Source organism: Piliocolobus tephrosceles, chromosome Y (genome assembly GCF_002776525.5).
Source record: "Piliocolobus tephrosceles isolate RC106 chromosome Y, ASM277652v3, whole genome shotgun sequence".
Lineage (NCBI taxonomy): Eukaryota > Metazoa > Chordata > Mammalia > Primates > Cercopithecidae > Piliocolobus > Piliocolobus tephrosceles.
Genome location: NC_045456.1, coordinates 7899024 through 7924087, shown reverse-complemented (window position 1 = coordinate 7924087; position 25064 = coordinate 7899024). Strand labels below are relative to the sequence as shown.

At 42.2% G+C, this 25064-nt stretch overlaps 1 protein-coding gene and 1 pseudogene across 1 annotated transcript in view; both read right to left on the bottom strand.

The window, feature by feature from the left end:
- CLTRN (collectrin, amino acid transport regulator) overlaps positions 1-23668 on the bottom strand; it is a 38677-nt gene extending 15009 nt beyond the window's left edge. The window contains exons 1-4 of the mRNA XM_023199054.1: positions 23355-23668; positions 22975-23033; positions 17679-17764; positions 3204-3317 (exon numbers count right to left, since the gene is read on the bottom strand). Of these exons, the coding sequence (XP_023054822.1) occupies positions 3204-3317; positions 17679-17764; positions 22975-23033; positions 23355-23412 (317 nt within the window). The 5' untranslated portion in view covers positions 23413-23668. The remainder of the gene's footprint in view (positions 1-3203; positions 3318-17678; positions 17765-22974; positions 23034-23354) is intronic.
- On the bottom strand, positions 11692-12207 carry LOC111531690 (annotated as a pseudogene).
- Positions 23669-25064: the final 1396 nt, after the last annotated feature.

The window sequence follows — 25064 nt, the reverse complement described above, 5'->3', positions numbered from 1 at the left end:
TGATCATCTGAGAGCACAAACTTTTCCACAAAATAATGAAACCCACTGCTAAGATATAACTTAGAGAAAAACGAAAAGTTGCTCTGCATTCTCATTCTAACTTCCTAGTTGGTTAACCCTTTGTTACTTGCTTACTCTAGGCTTGGAATGTATTCTATCACCTCGCAGACCGACTGGAAGTTCTAGCTCAGGTACATATTAAATCTGCTACACCACTGGAATCACCAATTGGCATCAAGCATCATGTATATCTTTCAGCCAAGAGTGGTGTTGAATTAGGCCAGGCCCTCACAAAAGAACTAAAACAGACATCTTGGAATTAGTTGGTCACTTCTTTACCTCATATCATGTATACTCTGTATTGGTAAAAAGTCCAGTACTGTTTTGCCCATTTCAACTATTTTACTTGAAATGAGAATTCTGTAATTCTCATTCTGTTGGCTATTCCCACTTCCTAAATAGTTTATCCTGCTAGGACCTTTGAAATAGACATTTTGTGAACAAATTCATGTACTTCCCGGACCTTCACCCTACGCACTTCGTGTAAAGGAATGACCAACCAATTCTGAGATGTCTGTTTTAGTTCTTTGTGTACTCTGGAAAACAGGAAAAATCACTGGATGTGGTGGCAGCATGCCTAGGTTCAAGTCCTCACTCTTTGTCTTTCTAGCATGGTAGCCTTAACAAATAAATTAATCTCCCTGAGCCTCAGTTTCTTCATTTATAAAGGAAAGATAATAATAATTACTCAAAAATTATTGGTGTTGGCTGGGTGCAGTGGCTCATGCCTGTAATCCCAGCACTTTGGGAGTCTGAGTCAGGAGGATTGCCTGAGGCCAGTTCAAGGGCAGCCTGGACAACATAGCGAGACCCTGTCTCTACAAAAAAAAAAAAATTTTAAATTAGCCAGGCATAGTGGCACATCCCCCTAGTCCCGGCTACTCAGAAAGCTGAGACAAGAGGATCACTTGAACCCCAGGAGTTCAAGGCTGCGTGAGCTACTATCATGTTACTGCACTCTAGCCTAGGCAACAAAGGCAGACTTTAAAGCCAGTCTCTTAAAAAGAAAACAAAAAAATTGTTGGTGTCATTATTAAATGCCACAGATGTATAAGAACATTCCTTGGGAACCAAAAAGTGGTATGCAAATATTAGGTGGAACTAGTACTATTTCGCCCAATCACTTAGATTCTTCAGCCTTGAAATTCCTATTATTTGCTCTCTAAACACCATCTCCTTTTTTTCACTCTATCCTTCCTTTGTAGTATAGTTTCCTTTATTTTCATCCAATCCTGATGTGCCCTACTAATTCCCTAACATAAATTCTCATTCTGTTGGCTATCCCCACTTCCTAAACAGATTCTCTTGCTAGGATCCTTGAAACAGACATTTTGTTGTGAACATATTCATGTATTAATACTTCCTGGACCTTCACCCTAAGCACTCACTCTTCCTTCTCCTATCAACTGAAGGCCTGGTTTAACCCAGTGCCTTCATTTTCCTTGTAGCCCTCACAGATCACAAGACATGAATAAAATCTTTTTTCACATGAAGTATGATATTTTAAATTCTTACTCCCTAAGTGGTGAGAGTCTTAACAGCATTCTTAGTGGCAAAAGTGAAGAAGCAATTTAGTTCAAACTTTCTTGTTAGGGCAGATTCAATCATTTCCCATTGGTATAAATCCTCAGTGCCTTTGCTTCAGCAAAAGAAACAGATCATGTTCACAAAAACCTTTGACATTTGATTATATACTCATTTTCTTAAGTGTTAACATTTTACAGAGAGCTAATGAGTTATTCCAGTAGGTATTTATTCTTGGTAAAAATAATAATACGTATTTCAGCAACTTGTAAATCTTTTGTGGGGAGAGCTACTTTGTTTTGTTCTAGTTTATTTCCTGAGCTCATTTTTTGAGTAGACCTTTCCCCAACATCAATCAAATGTGGTATTTGAAGTTTTGACACATACTAAATGCACAGTAATTGAAAGAAACACAAGTTGCATCCTACTAATTCTTGAAAGTCACGAATTCGCTTCACTTTTGAGTTTCTTACGATCATAAGGAGGGAAGGAGTAAAACTGTCAGGAAGTAGGCCGGGCACGGTGGCTCAAGCCTGTAATCCCAGCACTTTGGGAAGCCGAGACAGGTAGATCACGAGGTCAGGAGATCGAGACCATCCTGCCTAACCCGGTGAAACCCCATCTCTACTAAAAAATACAAAAAAAAAAAAAACTAGCTGGGCAAGGTGGCGGGTGCCTGTAGTCCCAGCTACTCGGGAGGCTGAGGCAGGAGAATGGCGTAAACCTGGGAGGCGGAGCTTGCAGTGAGCTGAGATCCAGCCACTGCACTCCAGCCTGGGGGATAGAGCGAGACTCCGTCTCAACAACAACAAAAAAAACTAAAACTGTTGAGAAGTCGGGAAAAATAGTAAAATACTTGAAATGGGCAAAACAGAGTACTGGACTTTTTCCTGATTGTCCTGCTGAAAGCACTGTTCTAGGCCATTTCCATCTCTTATGGTCTTTGAGCTATTTTGCAAATCCATAAGTTCTTGAAAACTAACATAATGTAAATGATTCTTGTCCATAGAAAATCAAATGAACTGTGTCTAGTGGAACATAATTGGTTACTGCCTGAAAAATAGACTGATGCATCTTTCTGTAGATGCACTTTGCCATTCCTCACCTTCTATATATGGGTGATTCCTCGAAGTCTCCTTGAAAAAGATTTTAACATCTTACTAGTGCCCTCATTAACTAATGAGATAATAACATTTTTGATAGTAATAATGTTTAGTTTGCATCAGTCATGATTTTACCTTTTTAAAAAAAAAAAATTATCTTTTTAAAGTAAAGACTACACATTGACTGAAAAAGGTAAGCCATTGGGTCCCTAACTTCTGCTTACTCATTGCTGGTGGTACCACCACCCCCTCCAGCTGTGACAATAAAAATGTCTCCAGACATTGCCAAATGTCTCCAGATATTACCAAATGTCTCCTTGAAGGAAAAATTGCCCCTGGATGAGAACTACTGATCTATACTCATCTTTAACAGAAACTAACAAAATGAAATCTTTTACATTTTAATAAATAATTCATGTGTGAAACAGATAAAACTCTACAGTATCTATCTGTAAAAACAGTTGAATTAATCAGCAAGTTGATCGACCAATAGAAGGTATATTTAAGGGTGATTACCTTATGGCTGTTTGCACCTCAACAGCAGGAAGGGTGTGATTTTTTGAAGGGTCTGTAACCACAAACCAGAATGATACCCTCTGGGTTACATTGCAAAGTAGGACATGGGAAATTCTGCAGATAGTGGAAAGAAAAAATATATTAGAAGAATATCACAACAAATGGTATTAAACCATTCACTCTGATGCTATTATTATCTTAAGAGACATTTTAGCTATGTTTAAAAAGTCATTTCTACCATTATGAAGAATGATCTCAGTAAGAAGAAAATTATAAAGGAAATTCCCATTGTTTCAAAATCCTATACTTGGGGATCATTCCTTATAGGGAATAATAGGGAATCTGCCAAAAAATAATAATAGTCAGTGGAGAGTATTAGGGATCTCATTCTCCATCACCGGTTGGTGTCAGCCCGTTTCCCCAATGCTTGGCCCTCTCTGAATCATAGAAACCTTTGTTATTTTCTCGTTAAACTCTTTTTAGTACCCTGCCCATTCAGTCTTTCACCTCTCGGACCCAGAGAGGATCTGCTGCCCCCTTATGATTCAATACTTGCTCTGTCTGCATCTACTGTCTCTCTTCCACCCCAGCATCCGGGCCAAGACAAAAGACACCTTCTGTGTGTACTTTTGAAGAAAAAGTTCTCAAAAACAGTTTATTTTACATTGCCTTGAACGAACCTCCAAACTTAAGCACTACAATCAATTCACCAGCAGTCTTTGAACTCTTTGTTTGGCAGTTACACACTTTTCAACTGCAAATTGGAAATGTGACTCACTCTCCTCTGTATTACCATTAAAAGTGAAAGGGGAGAAATGACAGTGTTCAGAGAGAGACAATCTATACATGGATGTACTCAGGCTGGAAATTATAGGAAAGTCCACATAAAATCAACATTGCCAGTGCTAAAACAAAACCTGATGGCTTTCCCAGTTTACTTAAGAGCAAAATTGCAAAAAGCAACATTAACATCCATCCTAGAAGAATCTGACATGAGTAAAGGATTTGTTTAGAGCATCCATGTGTATTGTGATCATTTTCACACTGATCAAAGAGAGCACCCTTCTGTCAACAGGTATCTCCAGTTTTCAGGACCTGGCAGAAATTCTTCTACGTTCTGCCTTCAAAGGTCAGGTACAAAAAAGTAGAGGCAGCTGCCAGGCCCCTTTGCCCAGAGCTCAGTGTCTGGGACCATGAGTGGGAAGGATTGAGGCTTGAGCCTCCTTGGGCCACCAGACAGCATGAGGAACCACCCACCCGTTCTGCAGCTGCGCGCCGCAAAGCTCTGGCCTGACCGTGGCCTCCTGCTCCATGCGACACTTGCTGGCCAGACCATACCCAGCACACGGCGCCTCGTGCACTTTCCGACATTTTGATGCCAAGGGTCGCTGGTCACTGAGCACTGACATTTGATCTCGGACCGTGACCGCAGATTTTGGAAATTTCTGGCATCCCGGTGTCTACTGAAAGGCCCCACCCACTGCCCTACTCTCATAGGCAGCTACCTGAGCCGCTTCCTGGGCTGGCTCTGGGCCAGAAAGCTGCGCCCCGCCCAGAAGCACTGGGCCCTGCGGTCCAGGCCCTTCTTCCTCAGCCCCCAGATCCAGGAGAACTGCAAGGTCACCTACTTCCAAGGGAAGCACTGGGTCCGCACTCGGCCCCTCCCCACCGCTCCTCCCAGCTGGGACTACCCCCGCATCCGCATCCGCATCCGCATCCGGAGAGAGATGGTCCCCGCCCCCATCCACCTCCGGAGATGGTCCCCCAGGCCTGGAGGTGCTTTCCCAACAGGCCGCCGCTGCTGAGCAACATCAGGCCTGATTTCTCCGAGGCTCGCGTGGCTTACGTGAAGCGGTGTCTTTGGACCGCCCGCCACTCCCCCAGCCTGTCCACAGCCTGGTGACTGTGAAAATCACCCCGCCGGAGCGCAGAGGGAGCCGGACGCCCAGGCCATCTGCCTTCAAGCCTGTGATGAGAAACGGAGTGGCCCATTCCTTTGTGCCCAGGTCTAGGCCGCTGAGCAGAGGCCCCCACTCCCAGGCAGCGTTGGCTCCATCCCCCCTGGCGGCCGCCTGCCATGCTGCAGGATGTGCGGCTGCCAGGCGCCCGGTCACCGAGCCACCGCAGGAGCGCTGGGCCTGCGGGCAGCACTGCCCTGACGCCTCAGGCTTGCCTGCACCTGGAAGGAGCTTCGCCAGGGGGACCATGAGCCTCTGAGCACACCCAGCCTGCTGCCCAGCTCCAAGAGTCAGGCCCCTGCCACCACCTCCTGAGCCTCCAGCCCTCAGCGCCTTCACCCTACTCACTGTGGTTCCACCCCCACACCAGCCACCGGCCCCACCAGGGCACTTTCCACTGCTCCAGCCGACCACTCAGCGAGCCCCAGGCCCACCTCTCCTCTCCCTTAAAACCCTTGCCTTTTCCTTGTGCATTGGCCCCTGCCTTCTCCCTGGAGACAGAAGGCATGCTTCTCCGCAGTTTCCCCAGTTTCTGCAATAAAATATTTGTTGTTGTTAATAATAATAGGTGTCTTTATTATAGAGATTGTCATACGCTTTCTTTCAAAGACAACACCGTGGTTTCTCCAGCTTGGCACTATTACTTGGGCCAGATGGTGCTTTCTTGTTGGTGGGGGGAGGGGGGAGGGGAGAGGGGGTAGCCGTCCTGTGCATTGCAGGGCCTTAGCAACATGCCTGGTTGCTCACCTCTAGGTGCCAGCAGCACACTCACAGTCCTGACTATCAACAATGGCTCCAGGCGTTGCCAAATACTCCCTGGAAGGGTAGAGAGGTCAGAAGTCATACTGGTGGAGAACCACTGAGGATCAGTGACCTCTAGTGGCAGAAACAGGCAAGCCTAGTCCCCCAAAATGTGCGGTTTTGTAATACATATCAAAGACGCAGGGACAAACCAAATGAAGTGGCGCATGCTGGACAGAAAACATTTTCACCAGTTTTCTAGAATGCTTGGGGTGTGAATGATTCCTGTGGTCTGGTCTTACTAGCAATCAGGAAATGCAAAATTGTTACAAATGAGCTACTATTTTAAACTTTTCAAATTGGCAACAATTTAAAAGTTAAATAATACCAAAGGCTGGTAAAGACGCATGGAATTGGAATCCCAGGTGACGCTGTAGAAGCAAGGAGTTCAGCCACTCTGGAATGGCATTTGGAAGTGATTCCTAGAACAGAAAATGCAGCTACCAGAAACCCTGTGGCACACATGCACAGACACTGGTGAGGATGTTCTTTGCGGCACTCGTCATCATAGCAGAGAATTGAAACAACCCAAATGTTCATCGGTACAGGAATAAAGTAAATACAGGATATGCTGTCGAGGGAATACTGTTCCACAGATTAAAGGAAAGAAATAGCCCAGGGTTTCACAACATCAGCATGATCATGCCAGGTATGTTGTGAGGATACTCTGTGCTTTCCAGGTTGTTTAGCAGCAAATCTGAGCTCTATCTACCAGGGAAGAACTACTTCCAATAGTGACCATCAAAAATAGCTACAGGTGTTCCCAAATAGCCTCTGAAGGACAAAATCACCCCCTGGTGGCAACCACTGAGCTAGAGCTACATATTTTTTTAAATAAAAGAATAAATCCCAGCCTGGCACGGTGGCTCACGCCTGTAATCACAGCACTTTGGGAGGCCGAGGGGGGCGGATCACGAAGTCAGGAGTTTGAGACCAGTCTGGCCAGCATGGTGAAACCCCATCTCTATGAAAAATGCAAAAATTAGCTAGGCATGGTGACGCACACCTGTAATCCCAGCTACTCAGGAGGCTAAGGCAGGAGAATCGCTTGAACCCAGGTGGTGGAGGTTGCAATGAGCTGAGATTGTGCCACTGCACTGCAGCCAGGGCAACAGAACAAGACTCCGTCTCAAAAAAAAAAAAAAAAGAATAAATGTCAAAAATACACCATCAAGTGAAAAAGATAAGAAGTAAAATATTATGCATAGTACATAACATTTATATAAATTAAACAAATACCAAATAGAATTTCAGGCATAAAAGGCCAGAAATCAGGTAAAGAGTCATTTGGTTACTTTGCCTGTATTACTCTTTCCATATGAAGCCTCTTTAAATACTGTTCAAACATGAATTTCATGGTATTCCCCATTAGAGAGCCATAGAATACAGCTGTAAACAAAGCGAAGTCCTTTATCTCACGGAGCTTGCTAAGGAGGTGGAGACAAAAGATAAACAAGTAAATAAATGCATACACTGTGGAGGTGTGGAGTAAGTGCTACAAAGAAAAAAAAAAGGGAGGGCATACAACTCCATCAACATAACTATGGCCCCAACTACTTTCCAGTGTCCTCATCACTATGGAATTATAACATGAATTCAAGTTCTTTAAATTTGTTCAAGTTTCCAATGGGTGGCAACTCATACTTTAATACATTACCCTCAGCAAATAAATTGAAAATATTTTATCTACTTAGAAATAAAGATTTCCAAAAGATTAACATGTTTGCTGAAAATGTTAAACCTTACATTTTCAATGGAGACAGTTATTGTTAGATAGAAAAAGTTCCTGGACTGAAACTCTAAAAACAAAGCTTTTATTTTGAAATTTACTACCTGCCAAATGGTGGTCTTGAGACAAGTCATTTCACTGTCTATGAGTTACTAGGAAAGGCTTGAGTTCTTAGTGTGTCAACGGGGGTGTGCTGTTGGCATTTTGGGTGGGAACGTTACGGGGAACTGTCTTGAGCCATGTGCCACACTGATTCTCTCTCTTCCCCACCCTTTAAATGCCATAGCACTCTACAGTCATAGATATAACCCCCAAACAGATCCCTTTTCCTTATACTCCACGGGTGGCGGGGCGGGGAGGCTCAGGACCAAGTAAGAAACACTTCTAAATCTCTTCAAAAGTTTCAAGGTCATGAAAACAAAGAAATACAGAGAAGGTGTCACAGAGTGGATCAGACTAAGGAGAAATAGATTCTGAAACAGAAAAAGGACATTAGTTGAAAAATTGAACCAACGTGCATTTCTTTGTTGGGATAAATCTACCGTGGTTATTTAACATGATATCATCAGGGAAATGGGGTTAGAGCAGGGTTTCTCAACCCAAGCACTATTAACATTTTAGCCTGGACAATTCTAGGTTGTCAGGGACTGTCTATGGTTTTGTATGATATATAGCAGCATCCCTAGCCTCTATATACTAGATGCCAGTAGCATATCCAATTGTGAAAACCAACATGTCTCCAGAAATGGCCAGATATCCTTTGGAGCAATTGGGGGGAATCCCCCCACCAAGTGTTGAGAACCACTGGTACACAGGGCCTCTCTGTATTAACTTTGTAACTCTTTGTAAATCTTTTTTTTTTTTTTTTAATTAAATACACAGACATATACATACATATAAGAGCAAAGCAGTTATTTTAAAAGTTGCCTGGGCACAGTAAAAGTATCTACAAGAAAAATAAAAACTAGGCAATGTTTTAATGCTCTTGACTAGCTTCACTGGTAAGGAGATAACAGATTTAAAAATTTTTTTTGAAATTAAGAAAGCTGTATTCAAATGCAAGATACTGGTACCCACCAGCATAAGGATGGTATTAATAGTTACCTGAAATTTTAAAAAATTCTTTCTGTTATACATTCAGATGTAAAATTATTTATTATGATTATTTCCCTCGTACTAGTGTCTTAAGCATAATTTCTCTAAGATTGATATAAAGAGAAAAGGTAAATAGTTTTGGCTGTTTGTGGTCTTCTTCAACAGGAGAATGTTGTGTCCTTCGTACATGATGGTTCTGCCCAAATATGCAACTCCTCTTAAGATTCTAAGCAAACAAAAAGGTAACCTAATGTTCAACAAATGTCACCAATAGATATATAACTCTATAGATGTGTTTATATTTTGTTCACATACATGCAGTTGAACTAGGAATTAATAAGCCCACTTCCCACAGTAGCAATGTTGTGGGAAGGGAGCCGGGGAAAGCCTAGCCCTGCTCTGAAGGCAGCCAAGGCTGTATATGAAGATGGAGACACACTCTGGGCTGGCGCTTCCTACTTACTTGGATGATGCTTTCAGAAACTAACTGATGTCTTGGCCTCCCCAAGGGTAAGAAACCGAGGTCCAGCAAGAGCTAACACCCAAGCAACAGGGAACTGCTTCTACTCTGGCCATTGTGTGCCAAGTCCACCATGGGAGCATCCTCCTATGGGACTGAGGCAAAAAAGAGGAAGAAATTGGGGGGATTTGGGGGGACACTGTTTTCTTGCACCCACTGCACCTCAATAGACAGGCCACTGGTTTAAGAGCCAGGATGTTAAACATGCTTCATTCACTCACAACTGTTTACTAAGAGCTAACCTTGATTCACCAATATGGTTAGGGATATGGTTAGGAAAAGAGTTCCTACTACAGCGGCATGTAGATTCCGTGCCCCGTCCCATGCAGGAATTTAGTGATGCTAAGACTTCTGAAAACCAAGACTGGAGTCTTAAGCCCACCAGAGCATTAAATACCAAAGTGGAAGCCAGTAACCCCCATAGTGGCAGAATTTGCACATAGTTCCATGCCCTGTGTGAGAATAGACCCAGGACATGGGGAGGATAAAGAGCTTCTAGATTTCACATGGCTTGTCTGCATTCTTTGTCAGGAGGGTCTCTAATCCCTGCCCTGATTTGAACTTCCTGATCTCCAAGCAGAGTACCTGTTTTAATTTGATCAGTTGCAGGGTCACTAGGGAGACTATCAAATATTTTGTCCATTTGCAGCAGATTTCTCTGTGCCCTAGGACATGAGGACATGAGGCCCAAGTCTGTCCTGTGCTGTAAGCCCCTGCATTCCTGAAGCTTGGCCCACGTGGACCATTCAGTAAGTGATTGGGGAGAAAAATGGATGGATGAGAAAAGGTTAACATCTCAGTGCTCTGACATCATTCCTAGAGAGACAAACTGAGAAAATAAATTGGTCCAGGGCTGTAATAACAGAAAAGAGAGGCAGGGAAGGAAGGAGGTTACTTTCCCAAAACTTTGTCTACTCACCTACAAATACTCAGACAACAAAATAGCACACAGAACTCTCTGGTAAAAGAAGAATCCCGAATATACTGTAGATGGAAGTAGCCAAGAAGAACTGTAAATGTGAGGGCAGAAAGCTGGTGCTAAAAAGGAAGTAACATGAAGAATGACTGCACATGGTTCTGTAATTTATGTATTAAGGAACCAAAGGACACAAATTTCTTCCAATTATAGATTATGTGCAACTAATGTGACTTCTCCATGGCCTTTCTTCCAAATGTGACTACATTGAATGTCCTCCAAGATTTGTACCGAATGAAAAATTGATCAACCAACAAGCATTTCTTGAGCTAAACATGTCTTTTTAAAGCATATTTTGATGTCATAAATAAACTGAAATGCCATTAGCACAACTCAATAAAAATCCTCCATTTTCAAGATTTTAAATATGAATGAGTCCAATGGAATTATTTTTTGTTGTTGTTAGAGCAACTCAGTGAAACAAAATTCCGATTTATTGTTCATCATATTGTTTCACACATACATCAAAGAGGCCAAAAAAATAAACAGCAAGTTCACAGACAAAAAAAAAAAAAAGGCAGGGAGGGGAGTGAGAAACCTTTTATCTTTGGTCTTTTTAACCATCTCATACAAACTTATAGTACCACTAAGTTCATACATAAAAAAAGATACTGGAACACTCGGAATAAGAGTTGTTGTTGTTGTTTTTGCTTTTCTTCAATGTTTGTTTTTATTTTGAACCATATCATGAACATGGTCACACCACAAGTAACGTCAGAAGTAAGACAGAGAAAGCTCTGAAGGCTGGTTTGATCATTTGAGAGCATTAAAAATGGCTGACCCCTAACAATGTGTACAAAAATATACAATGAAAATAAAAAGTATTGCCAGGCGCAGTGGCTCACGCCTGTAATCCCAGGAGTCTCAAGGTTGAGGCAGGCAGATCACCTGAGGTCAGGAGTTCGAGACAGCCTGGCCAACATGGTGAAACCCCGTCTCTACTAAAAATACAAAAATTAGCCAGGCGTTGTGGCAGGCGCCTGTAATCCTTGCTACTTGGGAGGCTGAGGCAGGAGAATTGCTTTAACCAAGGAGGTGGAGGTTGCAATGAGCCAAGATAGCGCCACTGCACTCCACCCTGGGTGACAGAGTGAGACTCCATCTCAAAATGAATAAATAAATAAATAAACAATGTAAATAAAAAATAGGAACAAATTTTTATCTTAAAGTACTTTTAAGGAAAAAAGCTGGGCTTTGGAAGTTTGGGTTCTTTTTTTTCCTCCCCTGTTGCAAATTATTGTGGTTTGGGTTGGGTGCTGAAGAGTGCTGGTCACCTGAAGGTGGCGTTGCCTGGCAGGTCTCTCTACTTAAAGATGACTTCACTTAGATTCTGAGACAGGGTGAATGGATCACGGTGGCCTTTTCTCTTTTTCCTTTTTTTTTAAATTTAACTTTTCCTTTTTTGCAGTCTAGTCATCTTCATCAGTCTTCTGCTTCTTGGTATCAACATTGTCATCCTCAGCATCTTCAACTGCCCATTTTCCCATAGCAGCCTCAGCTGCCTCATCTTCATCTTCATCCTGTTCCTCACCATCACCTTCTTCTTCTTCCTTTTCCTCCCCATATTCTTCCTATCCTTCTACCTCACTGTCAGCCTCCTGCTTCCCATTTTCCTCATTAGCGTTCCCACTACCGGGACCATCTCTTCCCTCCTCTGCCTCCTCCACAACTTTTTCTTCTAAGATCTTGGTGATGATCTTGGAGCTGGTGTCCACAGTTGCATCTGATATGGTGGGGGCACACCAGTGACCAATGCAGTGCACTAAGAAGAAACCGAGAGTTTGGGGACTGGCAATAATGTAGAGTCCAAGAAGCGCAGGTGTGGCTGCAGCAAGTTGGAAGCCAAACCCAGAAACAATGCAAATATGGCTTTTCAGAGCAGCCAGTGGGCTGGTGGAATTATTTGAATTCACTTTAATAATCATTTTGACCAAATTTTTTTACCAATAAATTATATTAATTCATACATAAGTGACTTCTTTCAGCAAATCATGAAAAAGAGGTAAAAATGTTTACTCTTTCTCCTCAAGTGTGGGAAGCCCTGGTCTGAAGGTTTCTCTAAGAATTGGCTCCACTGCCATTTTTCATCAATGGCGCCAGACAGGGCCAATTGCTTCCAAAGAGTGGTAAGAATCTGGCTCTTGTTTCTGGAAATCAAAAGGACTAAATAGGCGCTGGGCTGCTGTTTTACAAGCACAAGACCGTTAATCCCCTTACCGTGGATACAACAGCACGTTGTTCCTTTTTAGATCACAAGACTTATCCTTGAATAATTAGGCAGAAGGAGAAATCCATTACATGTCCTACACCATTTAACTCAGAAAGAGAAAGCCTTGCCTGAGTTAGACTTTACCTTTCTTGCTAAAAATGATAAATTACCTAAAAGTTGATGTTTGAATAAACTAGGCATATTAACTTTCCAGTTGACCTGCGAATTAGACTAAACTTTGGATTAGATTATAGCTTCCTTAGAAATTCCTTTCAACATTTTAAAATTCCTGTGAAACTGTTTTAGTAAATCTGGCCTAAATCATATTGTAAACAGTTGAAAACACTTGGTTGCCATCTTCAGTCCAAGTTCCAGGAAAACCTCAAGTAACCTCAACTAATGAAACCAGAGCTTTCTCTTAACTTCATTTTTCCATCTATCTCCCATTCTGCTTCTAAAAAAAATACAGCAATAGCAAAAAAAGCATTTAATATCAGAAACTGTGAGTGATGATTTTGAAAGAGTTGTCTTGTTGCTGTCACATTTGGTCTATCTTTCTACAGTGTCTACCAGGGCTAGGTTCTTGGGTGTGGGCCTGGTGCAGTGTGGGACCTGGTCTTAGCCCTCATTCGAATCTCAGTGCCCAGCACATAGCAGGCTTTCAGCAGAGGTCACTTGATCCTGTGGCTCCAGCTACAGCAACATAGTTCCACAGGCTGACCTTGTGGACAGCAGTGAAGGAAGAGGTTGATGTTGCTCACACCGTTCCTTTTGGGCACTCTGTCAGCTCCTTCTTCCTCGCCTCTTGACAGCATCTGGGGCAGATGGTGTGGCTTTCCTGTCACTTCCGGCTACTGAGGCATCCAGGCCAGTCTAACCAAAGCTGCCTTCCTGCCTCTCACCTACAGCTGCTCCCCTTCCAGCAGTTCTGGCCAGAGCAGAGACCTGAGTGGCGGGTTCCAGCCATTTCCTCCGGGCTCCACTCCCTCCCTGCCCGTGTCGCCCTCCCCCATGCTTCATTCTCCTCGCTTACGGACAGGAAAGCAAGATGATGGGGGTGTGAGATAGACAAGGAAAGGCCAAATTCTTCTTCCTGAACCAGGGCCCTTGTGGTTCCCCCTGCTGTGAGGGGTCCTCTGTGGTGGTGGGTGTCCAGATGCTCTCCACTCAGAATGCTCCTGTTGGGCCTTCAGGGGCCCCTCCCGGGACCTCTGCACTGCATCTTCCCCTGACATGGGTGACGTGCTCTGACCAACTTCCTCCGCCCCATCTCAGCTCTGCCTCCAGGGGTGTACACCTCCAGCCTCACTCAGCTGCCTTGTTTTGCCCTGTCTCACTTAAGGACATGGGCCTAACAGGCAATGACTCCATCCTGTTCCCTTCCAAAACCTCTGCTTGGCCCCAGGAATATATTCAAGTACAGACTGCTCAAAAAACTGCCCTCTCTCTCTCCCCAGTTACAGGCGCTCAAGCCAGCCTTCCACCATGAGACTTCTCCGGCTAAGAGGTAGCCACCAGTTTCTGTTCCAGGCACACTCTCAGTTGCTAGGGACACCATCATATTCTCTAGAACTCCAGCTACTGCTACTGTAGTGGCAACTTGAGGGGGTCCTGAGAATGTCTGTAAGTTGGGGAGCATCCCTCCAGAAAATAATATGCCAGTCTCCCTTCTTAAAGACAAATGTATCCTCTACGAGCACTTCTCTACCTGACTTGAGGTGGGCAGGGATGCAAACAAGAATATCACTCCAAACACATCATCACTCGTAAGGAATGGGGACCAACTCATCAGTATGAACTCAGTTGTCAACACCCTGGCTGGCTGCACCGGGGAATCTGCACAGGAACCCATTCCCAGCCCTGTTCAAGTCCTAAGGGAGTGGAAATGCCACAGCCCTCTCTGCAAGCCCACACCCTAATCCTCTCCGATCCTCTTAGGGAATCCCTGGCTTCTCTTCCACTGCCTGCCTGCGGTAATGGTAACTGGACGAGATCAGCTCTCCAACAAGACATCACTTCCTTTTTCATAGCCAAGCAAGCTTCTACTGTAAGTATACGCCAATTGTATGTTTCCAAATAGGAAGAGGCATGCTCAGGAGACAATGAGCTTTGTATCATTGGTGGTGATCAAACTTGATATAAGAGATGTTGTCGATATCGCCCTGGGTAAAAGGTGGGATGAAAGTGAGACTATTCATTATTCTGTTAATTACTTGAATATCTTTGTTTTTAATTCATGTGATTTGGTTTATTCTTTGTACTTTACAGTTTTCTGCAATATTAGTGGATAAACAATGGTGGGCAGGGGGAGACAATAAACAGCCAGTCCCCAAAACTTGGATCCTGAAGCTATCCTGGAAAGGAATATTTGCCACACTCCTTTAGTCTGCCCACATTGGCACCAAAAGATTTCTGGAAGGCAGCTTTAAAACTTAACCCATATGCCAAGCTACTGGTGTCTTCCATCCACCTGCCACACTGAAGAGAAGCAGCCTCTCCGCAAAGCTATTTTCAATCCAATCTTGCATTATGTGGTGCCCTTTCCCATAGCTCTTCACGTAGGGGTGCAGCTTCCAACATGGCAGTGCATGTGGAATCCAGGCCAGCAGCTGAATTCCATCTTAAACACATCTCGCGTGTCAATTCATCCCCTTGATAGCAATATCACCAGGACTCACACTGCCTGACTCTTTATAGAAAAATGTGTACTGATCCTCAGTCTAGTTTTGCAGTTTTGATTTTTACAACTGACACTGGCAACAAAAGCTTCTACTTTTGTTGAAGGTGCCATTACTTTCAATGACAAAAACCACAATTACTTTTGTACCAACCCAATATATATCCAGAGTACCCAAATCTTTTTTTTTTTTTTTTTTGAGACAGAGTCTCACTCTGTCACCCAGGCTGGAGTGCAGTGGCACCATCATAGTTCACCGCAGCCTCAAACTCCTGGGCTCAAGTGATCTCAGCCTCCCGAGTAGCTGGGACTATAGGTGTGTGCCACCATGCTCAGCTAATTTTTGCATTTTTTGTAGAGACGAGGTTTCACCAGGTTGCCCATGTTGCCCAGGCTGGTTTCAAACTCCTGGGCTCAAGTGATCTACCTGCCTCGGCCTCCCAAAGTTTTGGGATTGGAGGTGTGAGCCACTGCACCCAGCCCCAGTGCCCAGTTGTAAGTCAAACAACCTTTCAAATAAACTAGATCAGATATTCATAGACTCCTACAATGCTCCAGATTCTGAAGGAAGATATTTTAAAGGTAAATTCCCAAGAATCAATCTGAAATGTTATATATTTAAATTACATTTTCCTAAGAATGGAAACACTTAATTTAACTTAGTCATGTACTAGGTGAAACGTGATCATTTAAAGGAACTAACAGTGCTATGAACACAGCAATGTACAAAACTTGCTTACAAGAAGGGCTAGAAGAAAATACAAAGAGAATATTTAAGGGGTTACCATTGTGAGATAACCAGTGGCTTTTCTTCTTATTTTTTTTCTGTTCAATTTTTTGTAATGTAATCACCTTATTTTTATTGAGAAAAGTTATTATAAATAGTTGTGAAAGAATGCTGCAGTTTAATGGCATGAAGTACAATATATATAATTTTAAGATCTATAAAACAGGAGTAGAACTTAGGGTGAAGCTTTGTTTTATTATATACCTTCTTTTCATTTTTTAAATCATGTTAATATGCTATTTAAAATATATATATAAAAAATACACATATGGGTATACACAAATATGTATGTGTTCATTTTGCTCCCTCAAACTCCACTCTTCTGTTTCATTCTTTATATTCATATCCCATGCATCAGATATTATGGATGTGAGGGAGACCAATTAATAGTAATCATCTATACTGGGCCTTGAATTATTATAGAATGAAGACAAAACATTGTACAGATGGGAGATCAAAATAAAAGGCTAGTTTGGAGGATATGACTTTAATCAGCAGGCAAATTTTCTTCCTAATTTAAAAAAAATCCTGAAATAAATATATTCACCTCCATTGTCTCAAGTAGAGCATAACTGAGGCAGGTATCGTCCTGTACTGGAGTAACACACACAATATTTTTTTTTTTTTTTTTTTTTTTGTTTGAGACGGAGTCTCGCTCTGTGGCCCAGGCTGGAGTGCAGTGGCCGGATCTCAGCTCACTGCAAGCTCCGCCTCCCGGGTTTACGCCATTCTCCTGCCTCAGCCTCCGGAGTAGCTGGGACTACAGGCGCCCGCCACCTCGCCCGGCTAGTTTTTTGTATTTTTTAGTGGAGACGGGGTTTCACCGTGTTAGCCAGGATGGTCTCGATCTCCTGACCTCGTGATCCGCCCGTCTCGGCCTCCCAAAGTGCTGGGATTACAGGCTTGAGCCACCGCGCCCGGCCACACACACAATATTTAACCCCCCAAATAACATGGCACCTACTAATCTAAACGCTCCTCTGCTGCAAACTGCAAGTACAGCCTTAGGGTGTATGTACCTGTGCATGCAGGGCCTGGTTCTGTACTTAGCTAGGGAGTTGCACGAGAGATGCCTGCTATCATTTGGGGATGGCTACCTCATAAGGAGAAAGGAACCCACACCCAGGTTCTCCTTGCAGCTCACCAATCACATAAGTCATTTTACCTCTCAAGCGGAGGAGTGAAGAAGGGAATAGAGACAGACCAGGAATGTTACCCTCACCACAAATAGAGAAAGAAGGAAACATCATAGAGAAGATTCCTCCAGAAGAATAGACAAAAATATAAAATTATTAAAAGTCATATTAAGTGCTTTTAAGAAAATAAACAAGGTACTATGATAAATACCAAGAGTGGAAAGAACTTATACACACTTAGGTTATTTTCAAAATAAGAGTAAAATTCTTTGGTATCTATCTGCAAGAAAAATTATATATACATTTATGTATATACACACACACAACAGAAATGTAGAAAGCTTAGGATATATACCTGTAATTTTGAGGGATATTTATCTTCATATTACCTATTAAACAAAGAGCATTGTAGGAACATGATATAAACTATGACTTAGATTATAAAAGTTATTTTTAAGTTTAGTAAAAATGTGAATCCCTTCGAAAAATTAGCTTAATAAATTATTTTCAAGATCAAGGTTTGAAATAATGCACTATCTCAAATAATACTATAAATAATCAGTTAAGATTTCTCATTATTTGCTTACTCTGTTGCTTCTCTGTTGGGAACTTTTCTCATGGAGAAAGCTACCATCGCTTTGAAGAGATATTCTTCACTGGTATCCCAGGCATACTGAAAGAGAAGAAAAACAAAGTGTATGGGGGCAAATATGGTCCATTGGTTCTAATTGTACCCACAGTGGTTCTCCCTCTCTCTCTCTCTCTACACACACACACACACACACACACACACACACACACCGCTTTCTCATACATTAGATACTGGAGACCATGATAAATTATATCCCCATAATGTTTGGGGTAGGGTTTCTTGGACATTCTAAGTTTGGTGTATCTGCTGTTGCACTATCTTCCTAAGAACCTGCAGCATCAGTAGCCAGCCAACAAATAGGGCATTTGGACATTTCATCCTGGTCATATATAGTCCATTTTCATTTCCTTCCTCCCTTTCTCTTTTCCTTCATAAACTCCCTCCCAGTTGCCTTTATTAACATCAGTACAATTTTTTAAAAATTTTCTTAGCCAGAAACTTGAATGTGTGTGCATATTAAGGGCTGAATTTTGTCCTCACCAAAAAGATTTCATGTTGAAGTCCTAACTTGCAATACCTCAGAATTTAACTCTATTTGGAGACAGGGTCTTTGCGGTGGTGATTAAGTTAAAATGAAGTTGTTGGAGTGGGCCCTAATCCACTATGATTGGTGTCCTCAGAAGAGGAAATTTGGACACAGAGGGAAGATGATATGAAGACACAGAGAGAAGACGGCCATCTACATACAGGCCAAAGAGAGAGGCCTGGAACAGATCCTTCCCTCACAGCCCTCAGAAGGAACCAACCCTATGACATCTTGACTTCCAGAACTGAGAGAAAATAAATTTCCGTTGTGTAAGGCACCCAGTCTGTGTTACTCTGTTATGGCAGCCCTAGCAAATTAATATAGTATATTTGACTCACTCTGCTCCTTAATGCAGCAAATGCAAAAAGCCTGAGGCAAAAAAAAACAAAACAAAACTGAGCTGTTTAAGGACCACCAAGGAAGGTAGCAACTAAAGCAGAAGCAGGAAGGGAGAAAGTGGCAAAAGCTGAGGGGAAGAACTTGGTGATGGTGGGGGTTGGTATATCACAAGGACACTGTCAGGATTGGAGTTTCACTCTGGGATGGGGAAACATATTTTTCCGTTACTGCCTTTCTCCTCTTTGGTGGCAGTGAGGATAGTAAGTAAAAACAAATGACTCCTAAGTAACAGCAGCAAAAACTGTATTACTCAGTTACCTTCTCTGGATAAGGTTTATGACTGTGCTGTACTTTTTCCTTTCTCCTAAATATTTTCATAACATATTCTTTTCTGGAAAGGAGGAGGGATGGGGTCTTGCTGTGCTGTCCAGGCTGGTCTCAAATGTGTGGCCTTAAGTGATCCTCCTGCCTTGGCCTCTGTAACATAGAACCTTAAACTTTCTTCAGTTGCTTCTTCCACTTCACCGTTTTCTCCTTCAGTACCACTTTATGTAACTCTGCTGTAAGATGCTACCATAAAGAACAAAAAAGGGGGACAGGAGTGGAGGCTCAAGCCTGTAACACTTTGGAAGGTCAAGATGGGTGGATCACTTGAGCCCAGGAGCTCAAGACTAGCCTGGACAACATAGTGAAACCCCATCTCTACCAAAAAAAAAAAAATTAGCCGGGCGTGGTGGCATGTGCCTGCGGTCCCAGCTACTCAGGAGGGTAAGGCAGGAAGACTGCTTGAACCTGGGAAGTGGAGGTTGCAGTGAGCCAAGATCATGCCACCGCACTCCAGCCTGGATGACAGAGTGAGACCCTGTCTCCAACAACAACAACAACAACAACAGAAAATGGAAATGGAAAAATCACTTTTCTCACATGCAAATGTTAAATACTGTATTTTAATGTCAACTTTAGGTCTTATTTGAAGTGCTCCTTCAATCTTTCAGTGTGAACTTTTCATTTGATATTATACTACGAAAGTTTAAAAGTAACTGATTCATGGCATAGCTCTTTGTTTTTGATAATGCATTTGTTTCCAAAATTAATTTTATTCAGAATAAGAGTAGCTATGATCTAACCTAATAATAAATGAATAAAACATGAAGAAGAAATGGATCTGATTAAAAATAGTGCAGAAACACTATTCAGACAGGGAAGGCTTATTAACAGAATGCAGACACGAGGAATAAGCCTGCTCAAGAACAGATGAGAATAATAAGCTCAGTGCAGAAAATGAAAATAAAGATGTTAGCCAGCTCTCCCTGGGACATGAATTTCAGTTGCTTTTCAGATCTTGGCGACAACTTGACCTGATCTCCTGTTCTTCCATTTGTCCATCTCAAAAACAAGAGCTTAAGCTGGCTGGGTAGGAGTCCAATTTTGGTCACAGAACAAAGCTCCAAGCTATTTAGATCAGAACAGGACTGATGCAGTTCTAGATTGGGTTGGGTATCCTGCCAGTGGAACCAACTTATCTTGGGCAAGTGTGAAAGGATTGAAAGCTTGTGCATTGGATGTAGTGTATTTCTCCTAGGGCATTCAAATACTTCAAAGAGACAGCCTCCATTTATAAAAGGAATTGAGCACATATATTAATAAGAAAATGTACAACTTAAGAGAGGATAAGGTAAGAGTTACTAAGGCTAAACATTTGTGTACTTTATGATCCATTAATCTACTCCTGGGTAAATACCCCCAAAAAAGAAAGCATATGGAAGATACATATATAAGAATGTCCATAGCAGCTTACCTACCTGTTGTGCATATACTTGACACATAACAGGTGCTCAATGTGAAATTGAACACATCTTTATATCCCACATGTGGCTTCACAGACCAAGTGGTAGAAGTTAATTGCATATATTTATCTACCAGTTCAGATTCCTTGGTTCCTCATTTCAATAACACGTGCCAGGACCTTAAATGCCCCAGCTCACCTTGCTTTTTGCACACATCTAAGAACACTCAAACCATGGCTAACCCCACATTTTGGGTAAGTTATTGGCATAACTAGAGAAAATTACAAAACAAAGTTAGTTGGTTTAACTCTAAATTCATGATGACCTACCCCCAAATTGCCTGGTAATCCCTAAGGTTTCACCACCAGTTCTCTTTCTCATGGGTCACATAACTATTTCAAACCTCTCTCTAGAGAGAGAACTGATGGTCAATGCTTTTTTTTCTTTTTTTACCATTTTTTCCAAAGTTTTCCTTCAAACCTCACTCTCATTAAATGGTTTTGCTTCATAATTTATAGATATATCTCATCAATTTCAACTCTCCCATCCTCCTGACATCAAGATACAACACTTCCTCCATAGACACATGTCTTAGCCGCCTCCTCTCCTGAAGTGCCAGACAGAACTTGCCTATCAGTGGTCATTTCCGTCACTTATATTAGGAATGCTTCTCCTCTGCCCTTCTCAGATCTAAACAATATCAGCTCCCCTCCTTTCTGTGTATTTAACTCTGACTGGAGTCTGTTCATTGTCTTTTAAACAAGCTCAACGCTTTCCCATTAACGCAACAGCAAAAACAAACCACTTTACTCAGTCTTCCTTTCTTCTACCTACTGCTGTCTCTTTCCTGCCCTTCACAGCGAAAATTCTCCCAGGAGTTGTCCACACATCTGTTTCAACATGTTCACCACTCATTTATTTTTTAACTTCCCACTACCTGTCTTCCAGCAACTCCACTCCATGAAAAGAGCTCTTTCTAAAATCACCATTGACCTCCACGTTGTCTAACACAATCAGCATTTTTCAGTCGCTTTCTGGCTTGGCCTTTCAACAGCGTTTGATGCTCTTGAATACTCCCTACATCTCAAAACGAAACTCCCTAACACAGCCCACATATTCCTTGGCCTTCCCGCTCCTCTCTCTCTAAGCTCATCACCTGCCATGTTCCTCCTCATTGCCCCAATTCCAGATATTTCTGCCCTCTTTCTAACCTTTACTCTCACCAAGATCCTTCCTGTGATAAACCTTTGCCAATGCTGTTCCCTCTGCCTTTCCTTCTTTCATTTCCTGGTTCACTTCAACTCATGCTTCAGACGTCACAGTAAGTGCCAGGTATCGTGGCCCTTGACGAAGCCGAAGTGCCCTTGTACTTCCTTCCGTAATACTTGTCAAGATTGCACATTTGCATTTGGTTTACTGAATATTTAATAGATGACCAATTCTACTACTACTATAAGCTCCACAAGGGTAAAGTCAAGCCTTAATCACCATTACATCCCAGCATTCAGCATGGTACCTGCTATTAGAGGATACTGGGATGGCCAACCATGCACACTAGTAGAGACAATGTATTCTGCACTCAGACTGCCTGGGCTCAAATCTTACTTCTGCCACTTGATGACTTGAAATATTGAGCATGTTACTTAATTTCTTTGAACCTCAGTTTTCCCATCCATTCAGTGGGAATACGAATACCTGTACTACTACCTTCCTCAAAGCATTGTTGTGAGGGCTACATGATTTGATAGGAGTAAGGTGCTTAGAAGAGCCCCAGCTAGAAAGTAAGATAAGTTCTCAATAAATGCTGGCTGTTGTAACAATCATTACCCATTGAGTAAATAATAAAATAACAAATTGATGAATTGGCCTGCAAACAGAATACCTCTAAGTTTCTTTAGCACTCTTTTTTCTGTTTCCAGCCGGAGACATCTTAACACCAACTTCTATTGGGGGAAAAATGTTGCAGACCACACTGGGAAACTGAAACTAGAATTAGACAATACTGTCTTTTTAATTCAATGATCTTCACCATTCCTATAGCCACATGGGCCCTATGACTAGTTTTTAAACTTCTATTTCATAAGCATATATTTCATATGTTACTTTGATAATTGAGAATAATTGAAGAAACTTCATGTTTGAATTGGAAATTTTTTGTGCTATGAAATACTTTATGAGGGTAGAACCATCCCTTCTTTTCAATGAGTAGAAAATCGAGGCTAACAAAATTCAAATGACCACAATGGTGAGGAGTAGACCCAGTCTAGATCTGAGCGACTGACTCAGGCCACTTGGCTTCACTATCCCGAGTTGAGATGCCGGTTTTTTAAGTTGTTTTGTGTGGCACAAAACTTCACATATTGTCTAGCATACACCACCGATTAAATACTTTAGGTGAACCTACTTTATTAAAAATTAATATTATTCTATAATCTATCTTTAAGAGAAGATCAGATTTGAGGTCTTTAGAAATAATTTATTCAAGATTAAGGTAACTGTGCAGACAGGCCCATTATTAGAGAAAGTACAGTGTTATTAGCAAACAAAATTTTAAAAGAACACTCAGGTGCTCCACTTACTGCTTTATCTCCCAGAGCTGTTCTGATACTAAGTCTCACTTTAAAAGCATTTGCTGCACCTGCCAGAAAGAAAAAAGAAAGAGCAGTATGTGATGATTAAGATCTGCCAAAACAGAGTCTGAAAAATCCTAATATGTAATGCAACTCAAACTAATGGAACACAGAACTACAATTAAACTGCCCCAAATACTCCTGGAAGTTTAACCTAAATCATCTTAGACGGTTTAATATTTTCTTTCAAACTCATTAAACACTCACCACCCCAACTTTCAAGCCACAACATGTCTGCAGATTTAGAAAAATAAAGAGTTCTTTCAGTCAACGACTTGTCAAACATGTAGAAAACTGTTCATCTATTTTTAAGTTTCAAGGCTACATACCTGGTTGACAGAGTTCAGCATGAATAGCAGTCACCAGAAAAAAGAGCAGCCACAACATTCTTTCAGGGTGGAAAACACAAGGCAAAGTGAGAAAAAAAAAATCCACGCTGCACTTAAATCTGCCTTAGCCATTCTGTGACCCGGATTAGAATATCAGAGAAACAAGCGAGCCACCACCTAAAAGGTTTAATGATTAACACCCATCATTTGGGTTAATACTTCCATAAAAACAGCCCATCTCCTGTCAGTTATTTATAAAAACCTGTTTGGAAAACGGATTAGTTGTTTTCCCCACCCTGACTCTACCTCAAAAGAATGTCTCCTTTGCTGACTCAAAGTTGGAATTCTCCCCTGACCCCTTCTGCAATTCTCTGGTTAGGTGTATGATGGGAAGAATTGAGTCCTGTCTAGAGGTTTTCTTGGCATGCACTTCTCACCTTTTCGAGGCTGAGATACCTGGTTCATAGACAGACTATCTTCATTCAGGAAGCAAACGTGACTCCTTTCTCTCTGGTAAACAAAGGGTGCCCTTCAGCGAAGGGCCTCACCTGATTCTCACCACAGCGGGTGAGCATCCCAGGAGAGCTTCAGAGCTTCCTCTCACCTACTTGAGGCTACGTAGAGGGTGGGAGGAGGGAGAGGATCGAAAAACTACCTATCGAATACTATGCTTATTATCTGGATGACAAAATAATCTGTACACCAAACTTCCGTGACACACAATTTACCTATATAACAAAACTGCACATGTACCTGCACATTCACATATAGGGAATGATTGTGTTTACCCCTGAGGTCTGGTCTGGCACTTGAATTAAATCAAAGTTAATGATACACAGCAGCACTGTCCAAGGGACATTCTGTGTCAATGGGAATGCTCTGTATCTGTGCCATCCAGTATGATAGCTAGTAGAGGTAGGAGGCCATTGAGCACCAGCAATGGAGCTAGTGTTGCTGAGAAATGGAATTTTTGTTTAATTTAATTTAAGTAGGCACAAGTGGCTACTGGCTACATTGGTCAGTACAGCAACACAACAGTAATTAAAAGTTACCCACTCTGAAGTACCTTCACTGGGTTATTTCTCTAATCCTCAGACACTTCACAATTGTTATCATCATCTCACACGGGAGGGAACTGAGGCTCCAGCGTTGAAGTCATTGGCAGCAACGGGATGAGTGGGATGGGTGTCACTTTACCAGCTGGGTTGACTTACACTTGAACCCTGTCTCCACCACACCCAACTGCTCTGTGTCTCTGGTCATCATTGGTCAAAACTGGAATTGACCAAATACCACATAGTCTCACTGATAAGTGGGAGCTAAACATTGAGTACACATGGACACAAAGAAGGGAACGAAAGACACAGGGACCTACTTGAGGGTAGAGGGTGGGAGGAGGGAGAGGATCGAAAAACTACCTATCGAATACTATGCTTATTATCTGGGTGACAAAATAATCTGTACACCAAACTCCCATGACACACAATTTACCTATATAACACACTTGCACATGTACCCCTGAACCTAAAAGTTAAAAAAGAACGCTGAAGTTGCAACAAAACCTCAGAGATGCTCTGAGAATTAAGATAATGAGTGTAAAAGAATCTTTCCCCGGTGGGCATTCCACAGATGCCAATCAATGCCCCGCCCAGAGGTTGATGTCAGGGCTTTCCTCTCTACCGTTCTGCCTCTTCATAAATTCAGTCCCCA